Source organism: Macrobrachium nipponense, chromosome 11 (assembly GCF_015104395.2).
Source record: "Macrobrachium nipponense isolate FS-2020 chromosome 11, ASM1510439v2, whole genome shotgun sequence".
Lineage (NCBI taxonomy): Eukaryota > Metazoa > Arthropoda > Malacostraca > Decapoda > Palaemonidae > Macrobrachium > Macrobrachium nipponense.
In genome coordinates, this window is record NC_061087.1 from 92,425,767 (window position 1) to 92,446,155 (window position 20,389).

General features: G+C 38.5%; 1 protein-coding gene across 4 annotated transcripts in view; it reads left to right on the forward strand.

The window, feature by feature from the left end:
- The first annotated feature begins 7,995 nt into the window (after nucleotides 1-7,995).
- The window catches only part of LOC135207288 (DNA topoisomerase 2-alpha-like), a 190,279-nt gene continuing 177,885 nt past the window's right edge, over nucleotides 7,996-20,389 (forward strand). For 3 of the 4 annotated variants that reach the window (XR_010312949.1, XM_064238960.1, XM_064238979.1), the window contains exons 1-2: nucleotides 9,076-9,230; nucleotides 15,197-15,326. Coding sequence is in view for 3 of the 4 variants with exons in the window: in XM_064238960.1 (XP_064095030.1) it covers nucleotides 9,207-9,230; nucleotides 15,197-15,326 (154 nt within the window). In the remaining variant the exon portion in view is untranslated. Of the gene's footprint in view, nucleotides 8,430-9,075; nucleotides 9,231-15,196; nucleotides 15,327-20,389 lie in introns of those variants that run through there. The other variant, XM_064238969.1, reaches the window with a different exon arrangement.

A 20,389-nucleotide genomic window follows, 5' to 3' on the forward strand; every position in this document is an offset into this window, starting at 1 on the left:
CATTAACGTAATAATGTAACTTACATTTGTATTTGAGAAGGTCACTCATATAATTCTTAGTAAAATATGTGTTGTTTGTGGAATCTGAACATATTATTATTTCTAATAGTTTTGTGAAGGCGCCTACAAAAGTGTAAAAGTGTGTAACAGACCTTTCTCTTGAGTGAGAAGCTGCAGCTGCGTATACAGGTATTTTTCAAATGTTTTGAAGTGCACTTTGAGGTTTTATTTTACCATTAGATAAAATTATCATTTTCAATACATTTTTCTTTTGCTTTGTTCTTTTGACATATCCATTTTTATATGCTTAATGTTTGTACTGTCAATGCTTTAATTGTTTTCATACTATGCATTATGTTTTTTTGCATTATCTTTATTTTGTTTAATTAGTTTGAGTAATATTCTATTGTGTAATTGTTTGAATCTAACAGTTGCAAATTAATTTGTATTTAATTAAATTTAATTTCAAATTTAATTATTGCTTTATGATTTAATTTAATTAATTTTCTTGATAAACTTTGATTTAATTTTGCTTAATAATTAATTCAAGAATTAATTAAACTTTTGTTTTCAAGTAATAACAATTTCCCTGAGATTGTGAATTTCACTTATAAATTTTGAATTTAGAAATAAATTTTTGTATTTAAAATTTATATGAGCATTTCATTTAACCACCAGTATTATATTTTATTTTTTTGTCTAGGTAGAAATATAGAGTGGTAATTGTGCCGTTTCCCTCAAATGAATTAGAATCAGGGAAATACTTTGATTTGAAATTAGTGAAGGAGTGATGCCCTTTAATTAAGATTACCTCACATCCATTTTAATGAACTTAGACTGATTGTTTTCTTGACTGTTCAGTTCTATAAGGGATCACTATTACCTTTAGAGTATTCAGTCGTTTAGTATTTGTGATGAAGGGTCAGGTGTCTGGCTGTAGTGAGGTAAGTAATAACCAGGTACTTGAACAAACTGTGCCCTAAGTACAAAGGGTGTCCCAGACCCAGGAATAAAGGGGCCTCTTGTGTTAACAAGTACAAATGGTAAGTGAAATAACCAGATACTTGGCAATTTGGGTTAACAAATATTAATGGTATCCAGACACAGTTCTTTGGCTACTTCGTGCGCCAAGTATTAATGGTGTCCAGACCCAGATACTCTAGGCCACTTCGTCACAATATTATATATATATATATCATATATATATATATATAGATATATATATTATATATTATATATAATATATATATATTTAATGAAAGAGTGTCGGAAAGGCTGGAAAGCCTTTGGGTGCATATTTCTTCGAGTTACGTCTAAATTCTGTAAAGCAATAGTTTTATTTCTTAATAAATAACTCTGTAAGTTCTGGAGATTTTGTACCGTTTAGTTCCCTTCTTATGTTTGTCTTGTTACACTGCCGCAGTTCACTTTCTGAGGCAAAGCCAGCTGGAGTCAGTTTCGATTATTTAGTTATTTATTTGTTTGCTTGTTTTCCAATGTATGTAGTTGTTAAAAAATATACGAGTAAATATGGTAAAAGTTTTAGGTTTCTGGGTCAGTGAACGAACTATTACTAAATTATGAATGGAATGCAAATTAGAAATAATATATGGCTGTTTCACTGATTTGATATGGGCTTGATATTCAAAAGAATTATGCCCACGGACCAATATCCAAAGAATATTGCGCGGGACAAGTGACTATGGAGTAGAGCGGATGTACGTAACACATTCCAAGTAAACAAGAGTTAAAAAATCTAGGAAAATTGTGTATCTAGAGTGACCTTTCCCATAAATAGTATTCATCAGCCGTAGCAGCACACAAGAACTGCTCTCCTCGTACTTGAATTGTGAGAGATTCAGATCAAAAAATGTTAGTTGGTGGGTGGTTAGGAGGAGGCGGCAAGGACCGACGACCGAGCCGAGCGAAGATGCTTGGGAAGACAGGGTGAAAGGGAAGTTTATAGGGCTGGTGAGCAAAGGTTACCGTCCCGGTTTAACGTGGCGCGAAGGCTCAGTCAGTGAGAGCCGAGCTCAGAGCAACTCTGTGAGAAAATGCTGAGGAGAATGTTGAGTACACACAGCAAACGCGCTCGGAGTATGGGGCACTTTTGGGGAACTGGCTAGCCCGGGACAGGATAGAGAGCAGCAGCCCAGGCAGCTGCCAACTTTTTCGTGGGGACAATGTGAGGAGGGAGGGACGACGAGAGGCGCTTAGGAGAGGAAGAACGTTACTCAGGCGTTACGAATGGCTGGATGGTTACCGCTGTGAGACTTTCCAACACTACTATATAGGCTGCTTTGTGGGCCGAGATCAAGTTATGGAGACAAGACACTCTCCAAAATAATTTACTTTCTTATATTTATCTCGAATATGTATGGACTCGAGTACATTGCCTAAAAGCGTAGGCGTCATGTTATAACTCATGAAACTTGAATTAAGCAAAAAGGCAAGCATTCCTGGTTGGTTATCTGTGTAGCATATACCTGCTTACAAGGGATTTGATTGAACATTAAAAGAAACCATATTATATATATATATATATATATATATATATATATATAATATCTATATATATATATAATATATATATTATATATATATATATATATATATATATATATGATATATATACATATTTAAGGTTTTCATTTCGCAAGTAAAGACAGGCGAATGAAGGCTTAGCCTGTACAAGACGAAGGAACCCTTTACACCTGGTAATGAAAATTCATAGTGGCCAATAGACCTTAGCGTCAAGGTCATTAGAAAAAAAAAAGCTCGCGCGCAAGCGCACACGCGCGCACGCACACACACACATAATATACTATGGCCGTTCACTTCTATAATGCAAGCGCTTTCTCGCTTCCTGGATGCTGAGGTTTCTCTATCTATATCATGATGAGGCCCCACATTCCCAGTGCCTCTTGCACACCATTTATCCTGGAGTTTCTATATTTTCCCCGTTTCCTTTCTCCTGACACTCCTGAGATGTAGACTTTAACCCTGCCTACCTTTCTCCATTCTTGTCATACAAATAAACTTTCTCAATACACTGATGCATTCTTCCACTCACGATAACCGTTTTTACTATGGCCATAGATATCCACATTTCTCACTCTATTCCTTCATATACAGTATCTGCTTTGAAAACAATTCATGTCTACAGCTCCCAATATTCAGTACCCTCATGTGAAACCCACAATCGAACCTTAGCTTGCGTTGACACTGAAGTTTCCACTATCTTTTGGACACTTCCTGCACCTTCATTGCCTCAGCTTCTTTAATGGCTTGCTTATTCTCTCTTTTTACTATTACTCAGTATCTTATGACCTTAAATACTTGTACTAGTCAATTGCGTATATTCTCTCGCCCTTAAAAAGATGCTAGCAGAAGGCGTACATTATTCTGATATTACAACTATTAAACTAAATTATGAAACAGATAGTTTAACTTCAGCCTTGTTGACTCTATGCATAAACCCATTCTCTTATCCATAATAGTGCACTCTCGTCTGCTGTCCTCTTTGACTTTTCACATTACAACATCCATTGAGAAATTATACTGAACAGCCACGGTTACATATAACGCACTCACACCAAACCTGATTCCCAAACGGAACAAGGTTTCTGTTTAGAGCTCTCCTACCACGGGACGAGTGCATTATATTATCTCAAGCCAATGGCACTTCTTAGGTCAATACTATAATACTTACTAAACAATATAACACTCTTTACTAATATAGATGCAGTCTGGTCATGGAATGCCATGAGTTGCAATGAATGTGCAACGGAAAGGTTAGTATCGGTTAAAAGAGGAAGGGCTTTGAAGCGATTGGAAATCAGACAAAAATGGAAAATACCAGGTTGGCGCATGTGTTTTATGATACGATGAGCGTAGAGGAATATATATATATATATATATATATATATATATATATATATATATATATATATATGTGTGTGTGGTGTGTGTGTGTGTGTAGTGTGTGTGTGTATGTATGTGTGTGTGTATCGCGTACTATGTTTGAGGTATAGCAGATATGCTTTTAAGATAAAGAGTAAGAGAAAAGACGCCCTAAATTTACCAGCGACAAAACGATACCTTTCAGTATTATTATAAAATATACTCAGAAATGTCAATGCTAAAAAGTAACAGAATAGGAAGCCCATTGGGCTTCGCTAATATACTTGTAAATTTTGAATCATTTTAATATTGAAAACGGTTGCCTAGGCAGAATTAAGACCTACCTTCAGCTTATTTCTGGCAACGACGGTACAGATACAAACGAAGAACTATTATGAAGAACATTCTTGGAAGAAACCGCCTCGCCCAGACTAATATTGAACTGCTGCAACTTGTGTAAGTCTGTTCCTTTGCTGATTTGCTATTTTCAACTTCCATTTGCTTTGGCTACCTGGGGTGTGTTTATTTTGTTCTCACGTGTAAGCATTATTCTCAGCAAAAGCTTTATTTAACAATAGAATGGCTTGTTCCTCTTTAATGTGTGCATATTTTGAGTAGCAGCAGCAATAGTAGTAGTAGTATTAGTAGCAGTATTGCAAGAAAATCGAAAGGGGTCGCCTTTCCACAGGACTTTTAGTTAATGGAAGAACCTTGGTGCAATCAGGTTAAACCACATATTTTTCATCCCCCCCCCCCTCCTAACCCTCAAACAAACAGTGTGAAATCCACCAATGTTGACTATAAGGTTACAAGTTGAAAGATGACGCGCAAGATATTGAGATTATATATTTAATCTAAGCTTACTGCAACAGAGCCAATGGGGAGAGATATACTGTATTTGGCGGCCGTGCTTCGTATTCTTTGAAATAGGTATGATGAAAATACCAAAGTATATAGAATAAGGGAATACCAAGATAAAGCTGACTGACAAAAATGGCAAAAACGCCTTTTAAGAGCTAGTTTTAGAATCGAGTTTGCAGATATAGATTAAATTAATTGTTTTATTATCGTTATTTGTTCATAAATTTCTATTTTTCCATTTATCTCCTAAGATAGTTAGTCCATTACCGAGGAAGTTCGCTCGGCAAATTTACGGGGATCCTCGCCTTGCTGCACACCATTTAATTACGTAACGATTAAGATATTAAATTGGGATGGGAAAAGCTCTTTACTCGAAATGGATATTTTCTCATAAGTAAAAGATGGATAAAACTACAGTGGCTTGGGGTAACTCTTTCACCATATGATTTTGTTTCTTAGAAAATATGAATATCTAATGTAATTCATTCAAATCTTTTATTTATCTTATAGGATGTATTCCGAAGCACAAAGGTTATATGATCTAAACACCTGTCACTTTACTTCACTAGTACTGATAGTGAACAGTTGTCCTCCTGTTCAGTTCATTATTCATCTTCCAACAGATCGTTTTTTTCAGAAGGTGATACTAAACTAATACTTGACTTATTGTACATTTTTATGTATTGTTTAAAATATTATAGAAATCTTGGAAATAAAGGTAAATTCTTAGGTGTATCCAATCTAGAGTTATTGCTCTCATGAGTTTCTGCAACTGCCAAGGTGTTATTGTTTATTATTTTGTATTAATAGAAAGTAAACTTTCTTGCAATAAGTGTTGAATAAGCAACTGAATTTGCTCTTGCACAGTTACATCCAAATGCAAAACAACTTTTTCCGCACAAAACTTATGTTCAACGTTGCGAGAGTAAATATTTTACAAGGGAACACAGTTGAAAATGTTTGCTATCAAGTGCAGTGTTTAAAGATAAATGACAATGAAGAAGAAGGAACAATCAACGTCGGAAAGGAGGACTGAAGAATGGAAGGTGTTGACTCTTTTGTGTATTTGAGGGTCAATGTAGCGAATGATTATAAGATGAGAGTGGACCAGTTGGTGACGGTAGCATGCTCAAAGATCTGCAGGTTCTAGAGATAAAAATAAAAAGCTTTGTAAGCTCTTAATATGTATTAGTTGCTCATAAAAAGTAAAGTGCGAAATGTCGAAAAGATGAGATACCTGGAAACGGTGAAGTATATTCTGGGAGGGGGGAGGGAGGATAGGAAGAACTAAAAATTGTAGGCTAGATCACAAGTAGGCTACTGATGTATTGCTGATGAGTCCTTGGTGTGAGTATTGAAGGATATATATATATATATATATATATATATATATATATATATATAGATATCTATATATTATCTATATATATTCAAAGCAGTCTATGCACAATTCGACAGGTAAAGCGTGAATGCATCAGTGACCATTGTGGTGTTTATTGCCTGGTTCAACACCTTAGACGGCCAGGGAAGCTAACGAACACAGTACGCGCACGCACACACATTATATATATATATATATATATATATATATATATATATATATATATATATATATATATATATATATAGATATTATATATATATATATAATATATAGTATATATATATATATATATGTGTGTGTGTGTGTGTGTACCTATGTATATATTGCATAAAGTAATGAAATCGTGAGTTTTTCTTTTACTTTACAGCTATGCCTTGCGCAACTATAAACCGAAATATTTTTACTTCCGCTTTTGCAACTTGGAAACTGGATTCGACGCGTTCACACAACTGGTCGCGGCAACCCATAGATGTTTTTAGGACTTCGTTTTAAAGTATCGATTTCCCTTTTCCCATGCTTCTACGTAGTGCTGGAACAAAGCGACACCCTTACCTCCAATGAATAGTTGAGTATCTTACAAACGAGAGAATGACAGGCCAACCGATAGCATACAGGCATGGCAGAAAATGTCAAATGCATTTCCAAAGTAGAGAGACCTATGCTAAATGGATTTTTTTTTTTTATATAGACAATAACACAAGAGGAAATCATAAGATAAAACTTAGATTGTTTTTAAATTAAAATGCTTGTTTTTCTGCTCCGTGCTACTTTTTAAAAATATGCCAAGTCGGAAATAAATCGGAACATCTTTTTCATTGTAACGAACATACGAAGTTACTTTCATATAGATAAATGCATATAAAGTACATATTCCAAGCAAAAGCATTTCAGTATAATGTCTCATATATCATCTTGTCGTAAGTTAATGTTTTTAACGTTTCTCGTGGGGGCATTCTTTATTAAATATCTAATAATTTTTATTAACCCTATATATATATAATATCATATATCTATATATATATATATATAGATATATACGAGACTTGAGTTATGAATAATTATTCAATCTGATTTCAACGTGAAATAAAATATGATCGTGAATTTCAATGAGAATTAAAGGGATAACAAATGGAGCTAGTGAATAACCAGTTTTGTTCTGTCAATAACATCACAAAACTGTTGCATTCTGAAGATTCTGTAGATTTTTAGTGGAGTGGTCGAGAACTCTAATTACAATGGGGCACAAGCGTAGGACCCTTTAGTAACTTATATGTCGAGGCCTTGCTCTCAGTAACCCTGGGACTGGGAGGTTGGTCCGCCGCGGGAACCCGTGGCTGACCGGGACAAGAGTACCTATAAATTCTATAACCGGGACAAACCCTAGCTTGAATTCGGATCACCCGCCTCAAAAATAAGTTGCCACTTAAGGTTTTCTTTTCTGAGTTTTATTATGTTAACGGCGACTTCAGTGCAATCTAAAATTCACATTACTGAAGAATGAATGTAAAAGGCAATTTCTAGAGTCACGGAAGATTTTTCAAGCGCATACTTACAAATTGTATCGTATCTATAAGCAAATACTACCAGAAAGCTCCATTTAAACCAAATATGTAGCGTTCGTCAGCTACTAGCTCTATTACATAATCAAATGAGCAGTAATCTGAAAACCGAAAACAATGACAGCCAACTATTGTTGTCGCGAATTGTGTCATGTAAATAAACGGTGACCATCATTTGACGATTATAAATAAGAAAAACAACCATTTTTCTGTAACACTTCCTTTAGAAGCTGAGGTACCTAGTGAGAAGCCAGGGTCAGGGAGAAGAAGAGAGGGAGAGAAAGAGAGAGAGAGAGAGAGAAAGAGAGAGAGAGCATAGTCGGTAGAGAAGTCAGTGTGAGCAGCGTTAGAGAAAGACGCTTGCATTCAGATAGGTCTGCGCCAAGTTGCATGTCTTTGTCTCAGTTCACGTCATTATTCGGTAGATGTGATTCATATAGGAGGTATTCACCACATATACGCACCCGTGACTCACGGGTCGTCGATGTGGAGTGACATGTGATATATTTCAGTGCCGATTATTTTGTGTTTGGGTTTTTAAAGAGAAATCATAGACGTTTACGTGCATTGCAAATGGGGCCCAAGTGAAGTTTGAGGGCAATAGTCTACATGATTTATCAAGCAGATTAGCGTGCCGGTGTCATTTTCAATATATTTGTTCAAGTTGAAACTAGCAGCAGTCCCCAACTAAGTGAGCAATCATGCCTGCTGTAAACGGAACAGTAAGTAGCCCACCTAAACCCATGTTTTCTTGTTGACAGGTTTTTCGTGAGACGCATTCTTTGCATACTTCGACTGTAAATGTGTAGCAATATGATTGGCACCCTAATATTTACGAAATATGCATACTTTGTGAAATATAAGGGTTCCATGCCATTTGTGTTGGGCGGTAGGAAGAGGAAGCAATTTCACATGGTTTTTTTTTGTAAACGTTGCTGTTATTTCTATAGTCAGTTGACGTTAGGAACTTGATAAACTTTCCGAAGCTAGTTTGTTGTATGAAGATGAATTGATCAGTAAGTGTAATCATGAATATTCGGGGAAAACAAAGTTATTGGGTCTGTTAATGGCTCATTGTATAGCTGTAGCGGGATAATAAATGATGCGCACCGGCGATCCTCAACTGTTGAAGCGCGGCTTACATCTTGCGGATGCGATCAACCTTGTTTTTTTCGTATTTGTTTATAGTAATTTTCTTTAATTTTATATTGTTATTTTCGAAGGGCATTAGGTTAAATTATTGCAGATTCAAAGTAATTTATGGACATGAAATGCTCAATATAAAGACGAGAAATGTTATGTTTGTGGCAAGGGTCCCTGATCACGTGACATCCATCCCCGCATCCCATTGGTCGGATGGAACGTCTCATCTGGCGCCTTTATGAACTTAAAACTTTGAACTTGACCACGTACTGTCCTCTCGGCACTGGGCCCGGGAAGCGTTTTTCAATTGTTCTGTTGCAACAAGAGGAATTTAAAAGAGGGAGAGACCGTGAAAAATGGGGAAGGAGACTGTATTGCAGGTTAGAGTTTCATTTGTGCTTGATTATTCAAATGCATTAGTATAGCATATACCGTAGACTGTACTTAAGCTGACCCGGACTCGTTGTCCTCCATGACTGAGTTTACCTAAGTCTGATCTCCCCAATATTTTTTTAAATATACGCCTTTCATTAACGCGATTCTGTGTCGTATATATGTTAGAATGGTTTTTAATTGCAGTAGGACTACTACCTGTTAATCTATATTAACCGAACTGGTCGCCCCTATCTCTGTCTCCCTTGTATTTAATTATCTAGGTATTCTCATCTCATTAGCATAACTCACATTATAAAAGACATAAGTACCGATGCAGATTACGGTTATAGGGGCAGGCAGGCGTGAGAAATTCGACCGTGAGAACGAGTCAGACCTATTAGCTAGGTACCTATATACCTTCCTAAACTGACATTGGCCCAGGCCTAGGTATTGCCCCGTGACCTAACCTGACCTGGGAATGAATTTAGGTGAAAAGACCAATGTCTGTCTCCCTGCTCTGCATAGCTACTAGGTGCCCCAGTATGCTTAACCCACGACAGCAATAGCTACTTCAGTAACACAGGCTAACCAATATTTTCTTGCTAATTTTTTAACATGATCTATTTAATGTTCGGTATATGAGGTAGAATTTGCCTTTTGTCACATTAATAATTAGAAGTAAAATTTAAGATACTTTAAAAAATTGATACTACTACTACTTTAAAAAGAATACTAGGCTAAGGCTAGGTATAGTTTGGAAAGAAAAAAAAATTGTTCCGAAAACCACTTTTTAGTTTTAGAATGCTTTATCCAGTATTTTCTGAGACAAATTTCAATGTTTTCATGACAGTACGTGTATTTTAATTAACCATCGTATCCACACTACTAATTTGAAAACCATTAAGTGCCTATTACCATCGTCAGTTTCATTGTAATTTAGGTGAAAATGAATAGCAGTATTGTCAAAAGCTGTTATCCTTACAATTTACAAAATAGACAAGGATTTATAAAATCTTTAGGATAGAGAAACCTTCTGGGTCCTGCCTCCTGGGCTGAAAGAAGGTTTTCATTTTGCTATTTTTATACCTATGATTAAGGGAAATCTAACATCTTTTGTGGTCAAGAGAGAGCTGAATGGTTGGGAGATTCTTCACTTCACTTTAGCTAAAGGGAGGGAATATATTGAATGCCATATTTGAAAATAAAGCCTCAGTAATGTCATCCTCACGCAACCTATAAAACATTGATTCTAGCGAGACACAGCACCTTGTGGGTTGAACATAGCATATATCTCTCTGGAAAGGATATATTTAGTTAAAACCTGTTCATAGACCTATTATTGCAAAGTCTAAGCAAAAGCTTAAAGTCAGGCCTGTACCTAGAGTTTTTTATGGGGGGGGGGGTCGTTTTTCCGAAAACAACCTTTTCTTCTATAACTATTATTGTATAGTATATTGGTATACAATATAGGCTATACAAGATGAAATACTTGAAAATGTTATTTTAGTTATATTAAGAAGAAAAAATTGGGTATGCGGCCTATGCCCTTCTTCCCAGTTAGATGTTATTCAAGGTAGTACTGACTTTGGTTAACAGAATTTTACTTATAATGTTGAAAGTTTGCACTGAAATTCAAGATTATTTCCTCAGTTTTATTGATTTATTCATTTATGATAACGATAAAGTGCATATTACTTCATTTGTTGTTATGATATATACTTAGATTTAACAAAAAATAATAATGATTTATTACTTTGTAAGTACAGTTCAATGGAAATGATGGTCACAAAATATGGACTTCCAGAAATTTTTTTGGGGGGGTCGTTCGACTCCCCCCCCCCCCCCCCCCTTGGTATGGGCCTGAAAGTGGTGGAATGTTGTAAAGGTTATGGTGTTTCCAAGTAACAACTCCCCATGGACTGCAAGAAATGGTCTGACAAATGTATTTTGCTGTGATTAGTACTAGCCCCTTGGGCTTTAATTGCAGTCCATTGATAATAAACAACAGTAACTTCTTAATAACTAAAATACTATAGAATAAATCAATTTCCAAGGAAATACCTGATGCAGAGTAATTACTTAGATCTACCAAGGTTACTTTTAGACAGGTAATGTAGGCTAATAATCATAGTCCTATTCTAGACTTAATTGTCTGATGTTTTAATATGCTTTGAATGTTTCCGACATTTATATTGGTAGCAATTTATTAGTTGTAGAGAAACTGGACCCCATAGGGTTCTAGTCTATAATTTAAGGGGGCCCATAATTCTAGTGGGAAAGCTGGGTTTATTGGTCAGGGTAAAACATCAGACAAATGAAACACAAGGATGCATTTAACCCAAGCAAACCCATGTTGGTGAGTCCTTACTTTGCCTAGGTGGCATCATAGCCTAGTGCAGCCCCTTTAACTGACCTAATTTAAGGCACTGTTATTAAAATATATTAAGGTTGTGACTTAACCCAGAACCCAGCCTAGAATGCTGATTCCTTACCTGTTTGGGGATTCTGCCCTCCTCTGGACCCCCCTACTTAACCTAACATACTGCTGGGCAAAACTAAAGCCTGCTAGGTTACTGGGCACTTTGTTAACTACCTATTTTTGTGGTAAATGGGTACCAATTTTAGTACAAGCCCCTTGGGATGAGTAGACAGAAAGATACAAATATTGTAAGCATAAGAAAATATATAGTAAATGAAAGGTAGTACAGTAATACCTCAATCTTACATGGTTCGAGTTGTGCGAATTCATAATAGCGCAAACTTTTCATTGGAACCTAACTAATTATCATTTGCGAGTGTTTCACAGATGCAGGAACTCTAAAGCAACATTTTCGAATCCTGGAGAAACCCTGCAAACGAGTTTAATTTTTTATGGAATTTATAATTTTACAAGCTTTTATGTGTAAATTAATAAGACGAGAGAATTTTTATGGGACATTTATATATACTATGTTTATTAATATTTTCAATTAATAGTAATAATATTACTGTAATTACAAAGTTCTTAAATTATAGTATTTTAAAGAAATAACCTTTCCATTTCACTTTTGAGTAAAAACAATCTCTCTCTTACTGAATTTTTAAGGTGCGCGTAATATATGTTTATTAACCTCTTCATTACCGAAAGTTTGTTTGGAGGTAGGTGGGTACCACCATTCAAGTCTACTACACCGCACCGGATGCATAAAGGTGGTACGCATAGTACCACCAAAACTCCTCTTTTCAGATAGGGACTTCCAATCATTCTGTAATTTCGGTTTGAAGAGTTTGGAGCAAAATAAACAGTATGACACGATGCCAGACGTATGATGAACCCAAAAAAATATTATTATTGCTTATAGTAGTGTGTAGGTGACAAATGAACTGCGTCTCAACAAAAAATCACAAAACCAGACAAGCGTAAACATGTAATAACTTCTACCCAAGTAAAAAACCAGTTGTATCATCATTTACTGTATTTATTTATTTATTCACATTACATTTTACAAATAAAAGATATGAACACCAGATAAATGAAGGTAGAAATAAAGCCTTATAGTAACTTTATATATATAAAAAAACCAAACCAGAGAAAAAGCGAAAAAGCGATTTTTTCTGAGGACAAGAAACTTGAAAAATTAGGTTAGATACCCCTGATATCCCTAAAGTTGTTTTCTGTGATGAAACTAATCTTAGAAAACGTAGAAAATGACATTGACCAATTTTTGAAAGATATACTATAAAATTTGCGATTTCCATATTTATTGGCGGGGCTTTCGCTTTAGTTTTTGCTCTTTATTTTTGTTATTACGTGCTTATTTACGGTTCTATTTTGATAATACTTTATGTGCATGTTCCAGGTGCGATATACCAACATTCTGTAAGACCGCATTTCTATTCAAGACCATAGTTTTCTCACCGACCACCAGTGTCCCTTGTACAAGGGACACTGAGTTTCACATTTTTTTTTCATAAAATCATTTATTTTCCCTGTAGGATGATAAAACTAACAGAGAATATGCGTTATTATAGTGCTAATAATACTTGATAATTTCATTAGCCTGTCTTGATTAGTGTATTTTTGGCAAATATTTTTACGATCGGCACCCCTCCAAACTTGAGTCACTACCGAGAGATTCAGTTCGGCAGCAAACGCAATGTTTACATTCTGCTCACCCACCCGGTAAAGAAGGGGTTAATATTTTTGAATATATATAATAATTATGTAACTCTAATTACAAAATGATGCATATGAAAAATTCTTACCTCCCTCATCTTTCTTTTTAACTCCATCAGAAGCTCGAAGTCCAGAGCTCTCAAATATGTTTAGTAATGCGACAGAAGGGGGAGTGTTTTGCCAGTTAGCACTCAATGATATTTACAGTGATCTGTGTGTGTACATATGTCATCTTTACACACACCTATATTTTTACCAACCATTTATTTATTTTTTAAGAGCAATATATTAAGCTAACTTCTAAATGAAGTTACAATAACTTTAATTTCATTTAAAAGTTAGCTTAATACTTATATAAAGACAGCTCTTTTCTCTCTTTCCCCAAAGACAGCTCTTTTCTCTCTTTCCCCATTTGTAGTTAGTGGTAGATAATTTTTAATTGAGCTGTAGTGTTGCATTAGTCCAAATAAAAAGTACTGTTCGATAATGAAAAGGAATTTCAGAGCAAAGAGAAAGGGATAGAATAAAGAATTTCTTAAAATTGGTTGAGATTAATAGAGATCAGTTGATCGGAATGGGGAAAGAAGAGAGAAATTGTATATATGTGTCATCTTCGTGCACTCCTTATTTTTGTCAACCATTTATTTATTTATTTTTTTAGGGTAATATATTAAGCTAACTTTTCAATGAAATTACAGTAACTTTAATTTAATTTAAAACTTAGCTTAATACTTAGGGAGCATGATTAGGGTCATATTTAGTGTTCAAACTCTTTAAATAAGCATTTATTAGCATTTTTAGAGACTGCCAAACTTATGCGAAAATTCCCCCTTGTGCGAGGGTGTCTGGAACCTAACCTCATGTAAGTTTTGGGGTATTACTAATTATTCCCATTAGGAACCAGAACGTAGTATTTTCCCTCACACAGAAACTCCCGGAAAGGTCAGATGCCTTCTTAAGGTTCAGAAATACAAAGCATAATACTGTTTCTCTTTGGATGGTACTCTACATGTATTGTAGTTGCTGTTTCTTACAGAGCCAAATTGACAATGATTTTTTGATATGATTTTTTTTTTCCTCCCTATCACCGGTACCTTCTCCAGTATTTCAAATAATTCTTAAGTGTGACTTGTCTTTTTTTTTCCTAACCTTTTCCTTTTAACTTTAGAGAGCGTAGACTAGATTGTTAATTTTTTTAAAATTTAATTTTTCAGTATGTCTGTACAAAAATAATGATTGCCATTTTATCTTTGTTAACGGCTCATGGTTTGTGCACGTGAGAATCAAGAGAAGACTTTGAGACCATTTCATCATCAGACTCAGTAATTTAATCAACAAAGCAAATAAGATTTACCGTGATGGTCCCTCAAATATCAAACAAATAGGCTATTACAGTAGATAAAGGTCATGTAGTATTTTGTAAACACTATGTGGAGTAACAGACTATCACAAATTTGGTAAATTGTTCATTTTGCAATCCAAAAATTATTGGGAGTAGCTTACTGATCTATTTTTGATTAAGAAAATATAAATTGTGCATTAATAAAATTACCATGTAAAACTATGATTAAATTATTGAGATGGGACACCTTTTATGCATAAGTTTAATGATAATGAGTATTCTGTTGTGAGCTTAAGGTAAGATCTAGGGAAAATTTTTATCGGCGAGAGATTCAGATCAGCATGGAATGGAATGGGGCTGTCAAGTTTTTAAGAAGACCTTTGTGCAAGAGTGAGAGGATGGGGAAAGCTTGAGTATTGCTTTTGTGAAAATATTTTCATAGTTGTTTTCATCAAGTGATATTTTTATTTCAGGAGGTATCGGGTAACATACCTGTGCCAAATGATGTCCCGGTTCCGAAGAAAGGTCCCAAGAGTGTGGAGACTGTGTACCAAAAGAAGACGCAGTTGGAACACATTCTTTTGCGTCCTGATACCTACATAGGTATGGTTTTAATTTTATTTAATGGTATTGCAGTGTAAATTTTAGATCACTTAACATGAAATAGTAGGCTAAGTTATGATTTCTGTATTACTGTACTGCAGGCAGTCCCCGTTTATTGGTAAACTTAGTTAATGGTGATCCGGTTTTATGGGGCTTGTCTAGCACTATAAAATCGGTGATTTGTGCATCATAATGAGCTGGGTTCCAGTTATTGCGCCGATAATAGAGCTATGGTGCCACAACATACCTAACAGAAATGCCATTAACTGGTTATCGGCACCATCAATCAGTTATCAGCACCATAAGTCGCCGAGTTTCCTTTAATGGCAGTTTTTTGCTTATCAGCAACCTGCCAAGAATAGAACTCCTGCTGGTAACCAGAGAGCTCCTGTACTACATTTTTAACAGATATTGATTGTTCCTACACATTTACAATAAGAATTACTTACGGCAAAGCTGGAGGCTGTTAAAAACTCTTGAACAAAGTGGTTAGGCAGTAACTGCCGTCTGGTGGGCAGGGAGACCCACCTTGCCAGATGTTAAAATTCCCAATTTTATACATTCAACTTCCCTGGCAGATATATACTTAGCTATAGACTCCGTCGTCCCCGACAGAAATTCGAATTTCGCGGCACACGCTACAGGTAGGTCAGGTGATCTACCGCCACTGCCGCTGGGTGGCAGAACTAGGAACCATCCCATTTTCTAAGACAGATTTGCTCTGTCGAGGGTAGCCATAACATTGTTGTTGTTACCTCCTGACTTGGATTTCGTTTTTCATCGCCGTTGATCTTCTGGACTGTCTTTTTGGTGACGTATTTGGATCTGCGGTTTGGCATACGCTTTTGTGGAACGTTTTTTGGATTTTGGCTTTGGATTTTGCTCAAAAATGTCTGATTCTAGCTGCGAAGTTAGAAGATGTATGAATGAGAGTTGTTTGGTGAGGCTACCGAAAGTGTCGTTAGATCCTCACAAGGTATGCAAGAAGTGTAGGGGATATGAATGCACGAGAAATAACACGTGTGATGAATGTGTGAATATAGATGAGGAAGGATGGAAGAAACTAGATTCCTACTTAAGGAAACTAGAGAGAGATAGGGTTAGAAAGGCTGTCTCTAGAAGTATGAGTAGATCACGCTCTAACGAGCCAGTTAGTATAACTAACCCCCAAGTAATTGCTTCCTCACATGCAGTATCAACCTCTCCCGTAGCAGATGTTGCAAGTTCTGCTGCGGAGATTGCAAATCTGAAGACCGCATTAAGAAGGATGGAGCTTGAAATGCAAGCTCTTAAAGGTAAGAATGTGGAAAGTGACATAAGTGTCCCCAGTGTAGTGGAGGGTGCGTCTGATCGGCTCTGTCTTGCTCCCAGACCTAGACCTCTTCCAAGCTCCCAGGCCCAGAGGAGAAGGAATGTCGACAGTCGTACGGAGGTTACGGAGAATCCCCACCAGTCAGGCGTCCCCTCGGCAGAATCTGTAGCGTCCCAGACTGCCAAGGATCGCCATTGGAAAGGTATCCTGATAGAGTGCTTTTTGTCATCCGATTCGTCTCCTCGAAGAAGTGGATGGACTTCCGACGAACTGTCGCGTCCGATCAAGAGGAGTTGGAAAGCTCCGACGTTGGACTCGAGCCCGGAACGTTTTCCGGACGATTCTCCCTACGAGAGGAAAAGAGCCAAAAGGACAATATCTTGATCTCTTACACCTTCCAGAGCGCATTCTCCTATTCATGACAAAGAGAAGGAAGAAACCGCGACGGACATCGTACTTAAAATGCAGGAGCAGATTTCCTCTTTAGTAGGAGTATTGAGAAAAGACCTCCCGAGGAAAAAGGACAATTTTCTTCCGGTTAAGAGATCTCGTCCGAAGGGCGTTCCGGACTCCAGACTTATCTCCTCTACTCCTCGTACGAGTAGAGAGAGGAATAAAGAAAGAAGGATGAAAACTCATAGAATTGAGACGCAACATACGGACAATGACGAAGAGTGTCCGAGTCGGACAGAACCACCCAGGCGCTCGGCGCCAGAATTGGACTACTCGGACGGGAAAAAGTGTCCTACGCGGACGGCGCCAACCAGACACCATTCGCCAGAAGCGGACAGCCCGGACAGGCAGATATGTCCTATGCGGACAACTATGTTCAAGCGATTCGTGCCTACCGCGGACAGCCGTGGCAAGGCGGACAGCCTGGATAGGACAAAACGTCGTGCGCAGGCAACTCCGTCCGGGCGCCAGGAGCCAGAAGCGGACAAGACGGACAGGCAGAAGTGTCATACTGGAATGACACCAGCCAAGCGCCAAGTTCCATATGTGGACAGCTCGGACAGACGACACAGTCCGAGACGGACAGATACGTCCAAGCGCATTGAAAGATTTTCTTCAAAAGAACATTACGGAGAAATCAACCAGGAAGCGTCTCTTTATGATTTGGACCAGGAACGAATTTCTATGGACAGAGACGAAAGACGTCGCACAGGCGGCCATCGTCCTGTTCATGATATGTCCGTTTCTGGTGAAAATCTGCCGCAAGCACAGCTGTCTCCTGAGAAGAATGCAAAATGTCGCACAGGCGGCCGTCATTCTTGTCAGGAGGGCTTAGATGATGATCGGGTTTTTCCTCAGGATCGGCATTCTCCCGACAGGGACACAAGATGTCGCACAGGCGGCCGTCGACCTTGTCGGGAGGGAGTTGATCCTGCGAAGAGTCCTTCACCTTGCGAGAAGAGACGTTCTCCCTCGGCTAATAATGATTCTCCGGTGGAACTTGCATTAGAAGATGTCTCTGACACCGAAGATCAAAAAGCGGCGGGACTATCAGACTACAAAGCGTTGGCTGCGCTTTTACTCCAAGAATTTGAAGATTCATTGAGTCCTGCCGCTCCTCCTCCTCGGTCGCTGTTCACGAGCGCGAAAACCGCAAAGTCGTCCTCCTTCTTGAAGATGCGGCCAACAATTTCCATGAAGAAGGCTTTGCAGTCTTTTGGAAATTGGCTTAACTCCAAGAAGGAGGCGGGAAAGACGGTCTTTACCTGCCCTCCCTCCAGACTTTCTGGGAGGAGGGGTATCTGGTATGAGACAGGCGAAGCAATGGGACTCGCCCTCCCAGCTACTGCAGAGGCAGATTTCTCAACGCTGGTGGACACGTCAAGGAGAGAGACTCTTTCTTCAGCCAAGACAACTTGGGGAATGTCTGAAATGGACCATCTCCTCAAGGGATTGTTCCATGTCTTGGAAGTTTTCAACTTTCTGGACTGGTCCCTTGGGGTGATGGCCAAGAGGACACAAGACAATGAACAACTGAGCCCCGATATCCTTAATAGTATTTTGACTTGTATGGATAAAGCAGTGCAAGACGGATCGGGAGAAGTGGCCTCCCTTTTCAGGGCGGGAATACTTAAGAAGAGAACTGTATTCAGTTCTTTTCTTACGAAAGCTGTCTCTCCGGCACAGAGGTCGTCCCTTCTGTACGCTCCTCTGTCTAACCAGCTTTTCCCTTCTCAGTTAGTGAAAGATGTTTCTCACTCACTTACCGAGAAGGCGACACAGGACCTTCTGGTTCAATCAACCAAAAGGCTGAGGACAGCTGTTCCTGCCACGAAGGGGGAGACACGGGTCTCGAAGCTGCCCTTTCGAGGGGGTTCATCTTCGAGATCCTCCTTTAAGAAGAGAGGAGCAGAAAGAAGAGGTAGGGCTTCTGCCTTTAGACCTACCAAGAAAAGCAAATGAACCTCAAGTCCTCCAAACACCAGTAGGCGCCAGACTACTGAATTTTGCAGAAGAATGGACGTCGAGAGGGGCGGACAACTGGTCCCTCTCAATTGTGAGGAGAGGATATTTCATGCCCTTCAGGGACAGACCTCCCTTGACGTCTATTCCGAGAGAACTGTTGGCGAAGTACGCGGACCCTGTCAAGAGGAAAATCCTTCTGCAATTAGTAGAACAAATGTTGGACAAGGAGGCCATAGAATTAGTACTGGATCCACACTCTCAGGGCTTTTACAATCGACTGTTCCTAGTTCCGAAAGCCTCAGGATGGTGGAGACTTGTCCTGGATGTGAGCGCACTGAACCGATTCGTAGAGGAACAGAAGTTCTCTATGGAAACATCCAAATCGGTGCTAGCGGCTCTGCGTCCAGGAGATTCGATGGCCTCCTTGGATCTACAAGACGCATATTTTCACGTCCCTCTTCATCCGTCATCGAGGAAATATCTACGATTCATGATGCAGGGAAGGGTCTTTCAATTCAGGGCCATGTGCTTCGGCCTGTCTACGGCTCCTCAAGTGTTCACCAACCTGATGAGGAACGTAGCACGGTGGCTTCATCTGGAGGGGGTGAACATATCCCTCTATCTGGACGACTGGCTAATAAGGGCCAAGTCAAAAGAACAATGTTTGGAGGACGTAGAAACGACGTTGAATCTTGTTCGCTCACTCGGACTGCTCGTGAACCTCGAGAAGTCTCACATGGTCCCCAGCCAAGACATTGTCTATCTGGGGATTCAGATGGATTCTCGGGGTTTTCGAGCATCTCCATCGCAAGACAGAATTGCTCGAGGCTTGGAGAAAGTATCAAACTTCTTAGGGAAAGAACGAAGCTCAGCGAGGGAATGGTTAAGTCTTCTGGGCACCCTTTCGTCGCTGGAGCAGTTCGTTTCCCTAGGGAGGCTCAATCTGAGACCTCTGCAATTTTACCTGCAAAGAATGTGGGACAGAAAGAAAGGGGATCTTTCGGATCAGTTTCCCATTCTTCAAGAAATAAAATTAGACCTGAGGTGGTGGTTAACCCCGCTTCAGAAGAACGAAGGCATATCCCTTGCGATTCGGAAGGAACCCTCTCCTAGTGTTGTTTTCCGACGCCTCGGAAACGGGTGGGATGGGGAGCAACTCTAGGAAAGAAGGAAGTGTCAGGAACCTGGACAGGAGAACAGGTGTCCTGGCATATAAATGTAAAAGAACTTATGGCAGTTCATCTAGCCTTGAAGTACTTCGAGTCGGAGGTCAGAGGCGTGGTAGTCCAGGTAAATTCGGACAATACCACGGCTCTAGCTTACATCCGAAAAC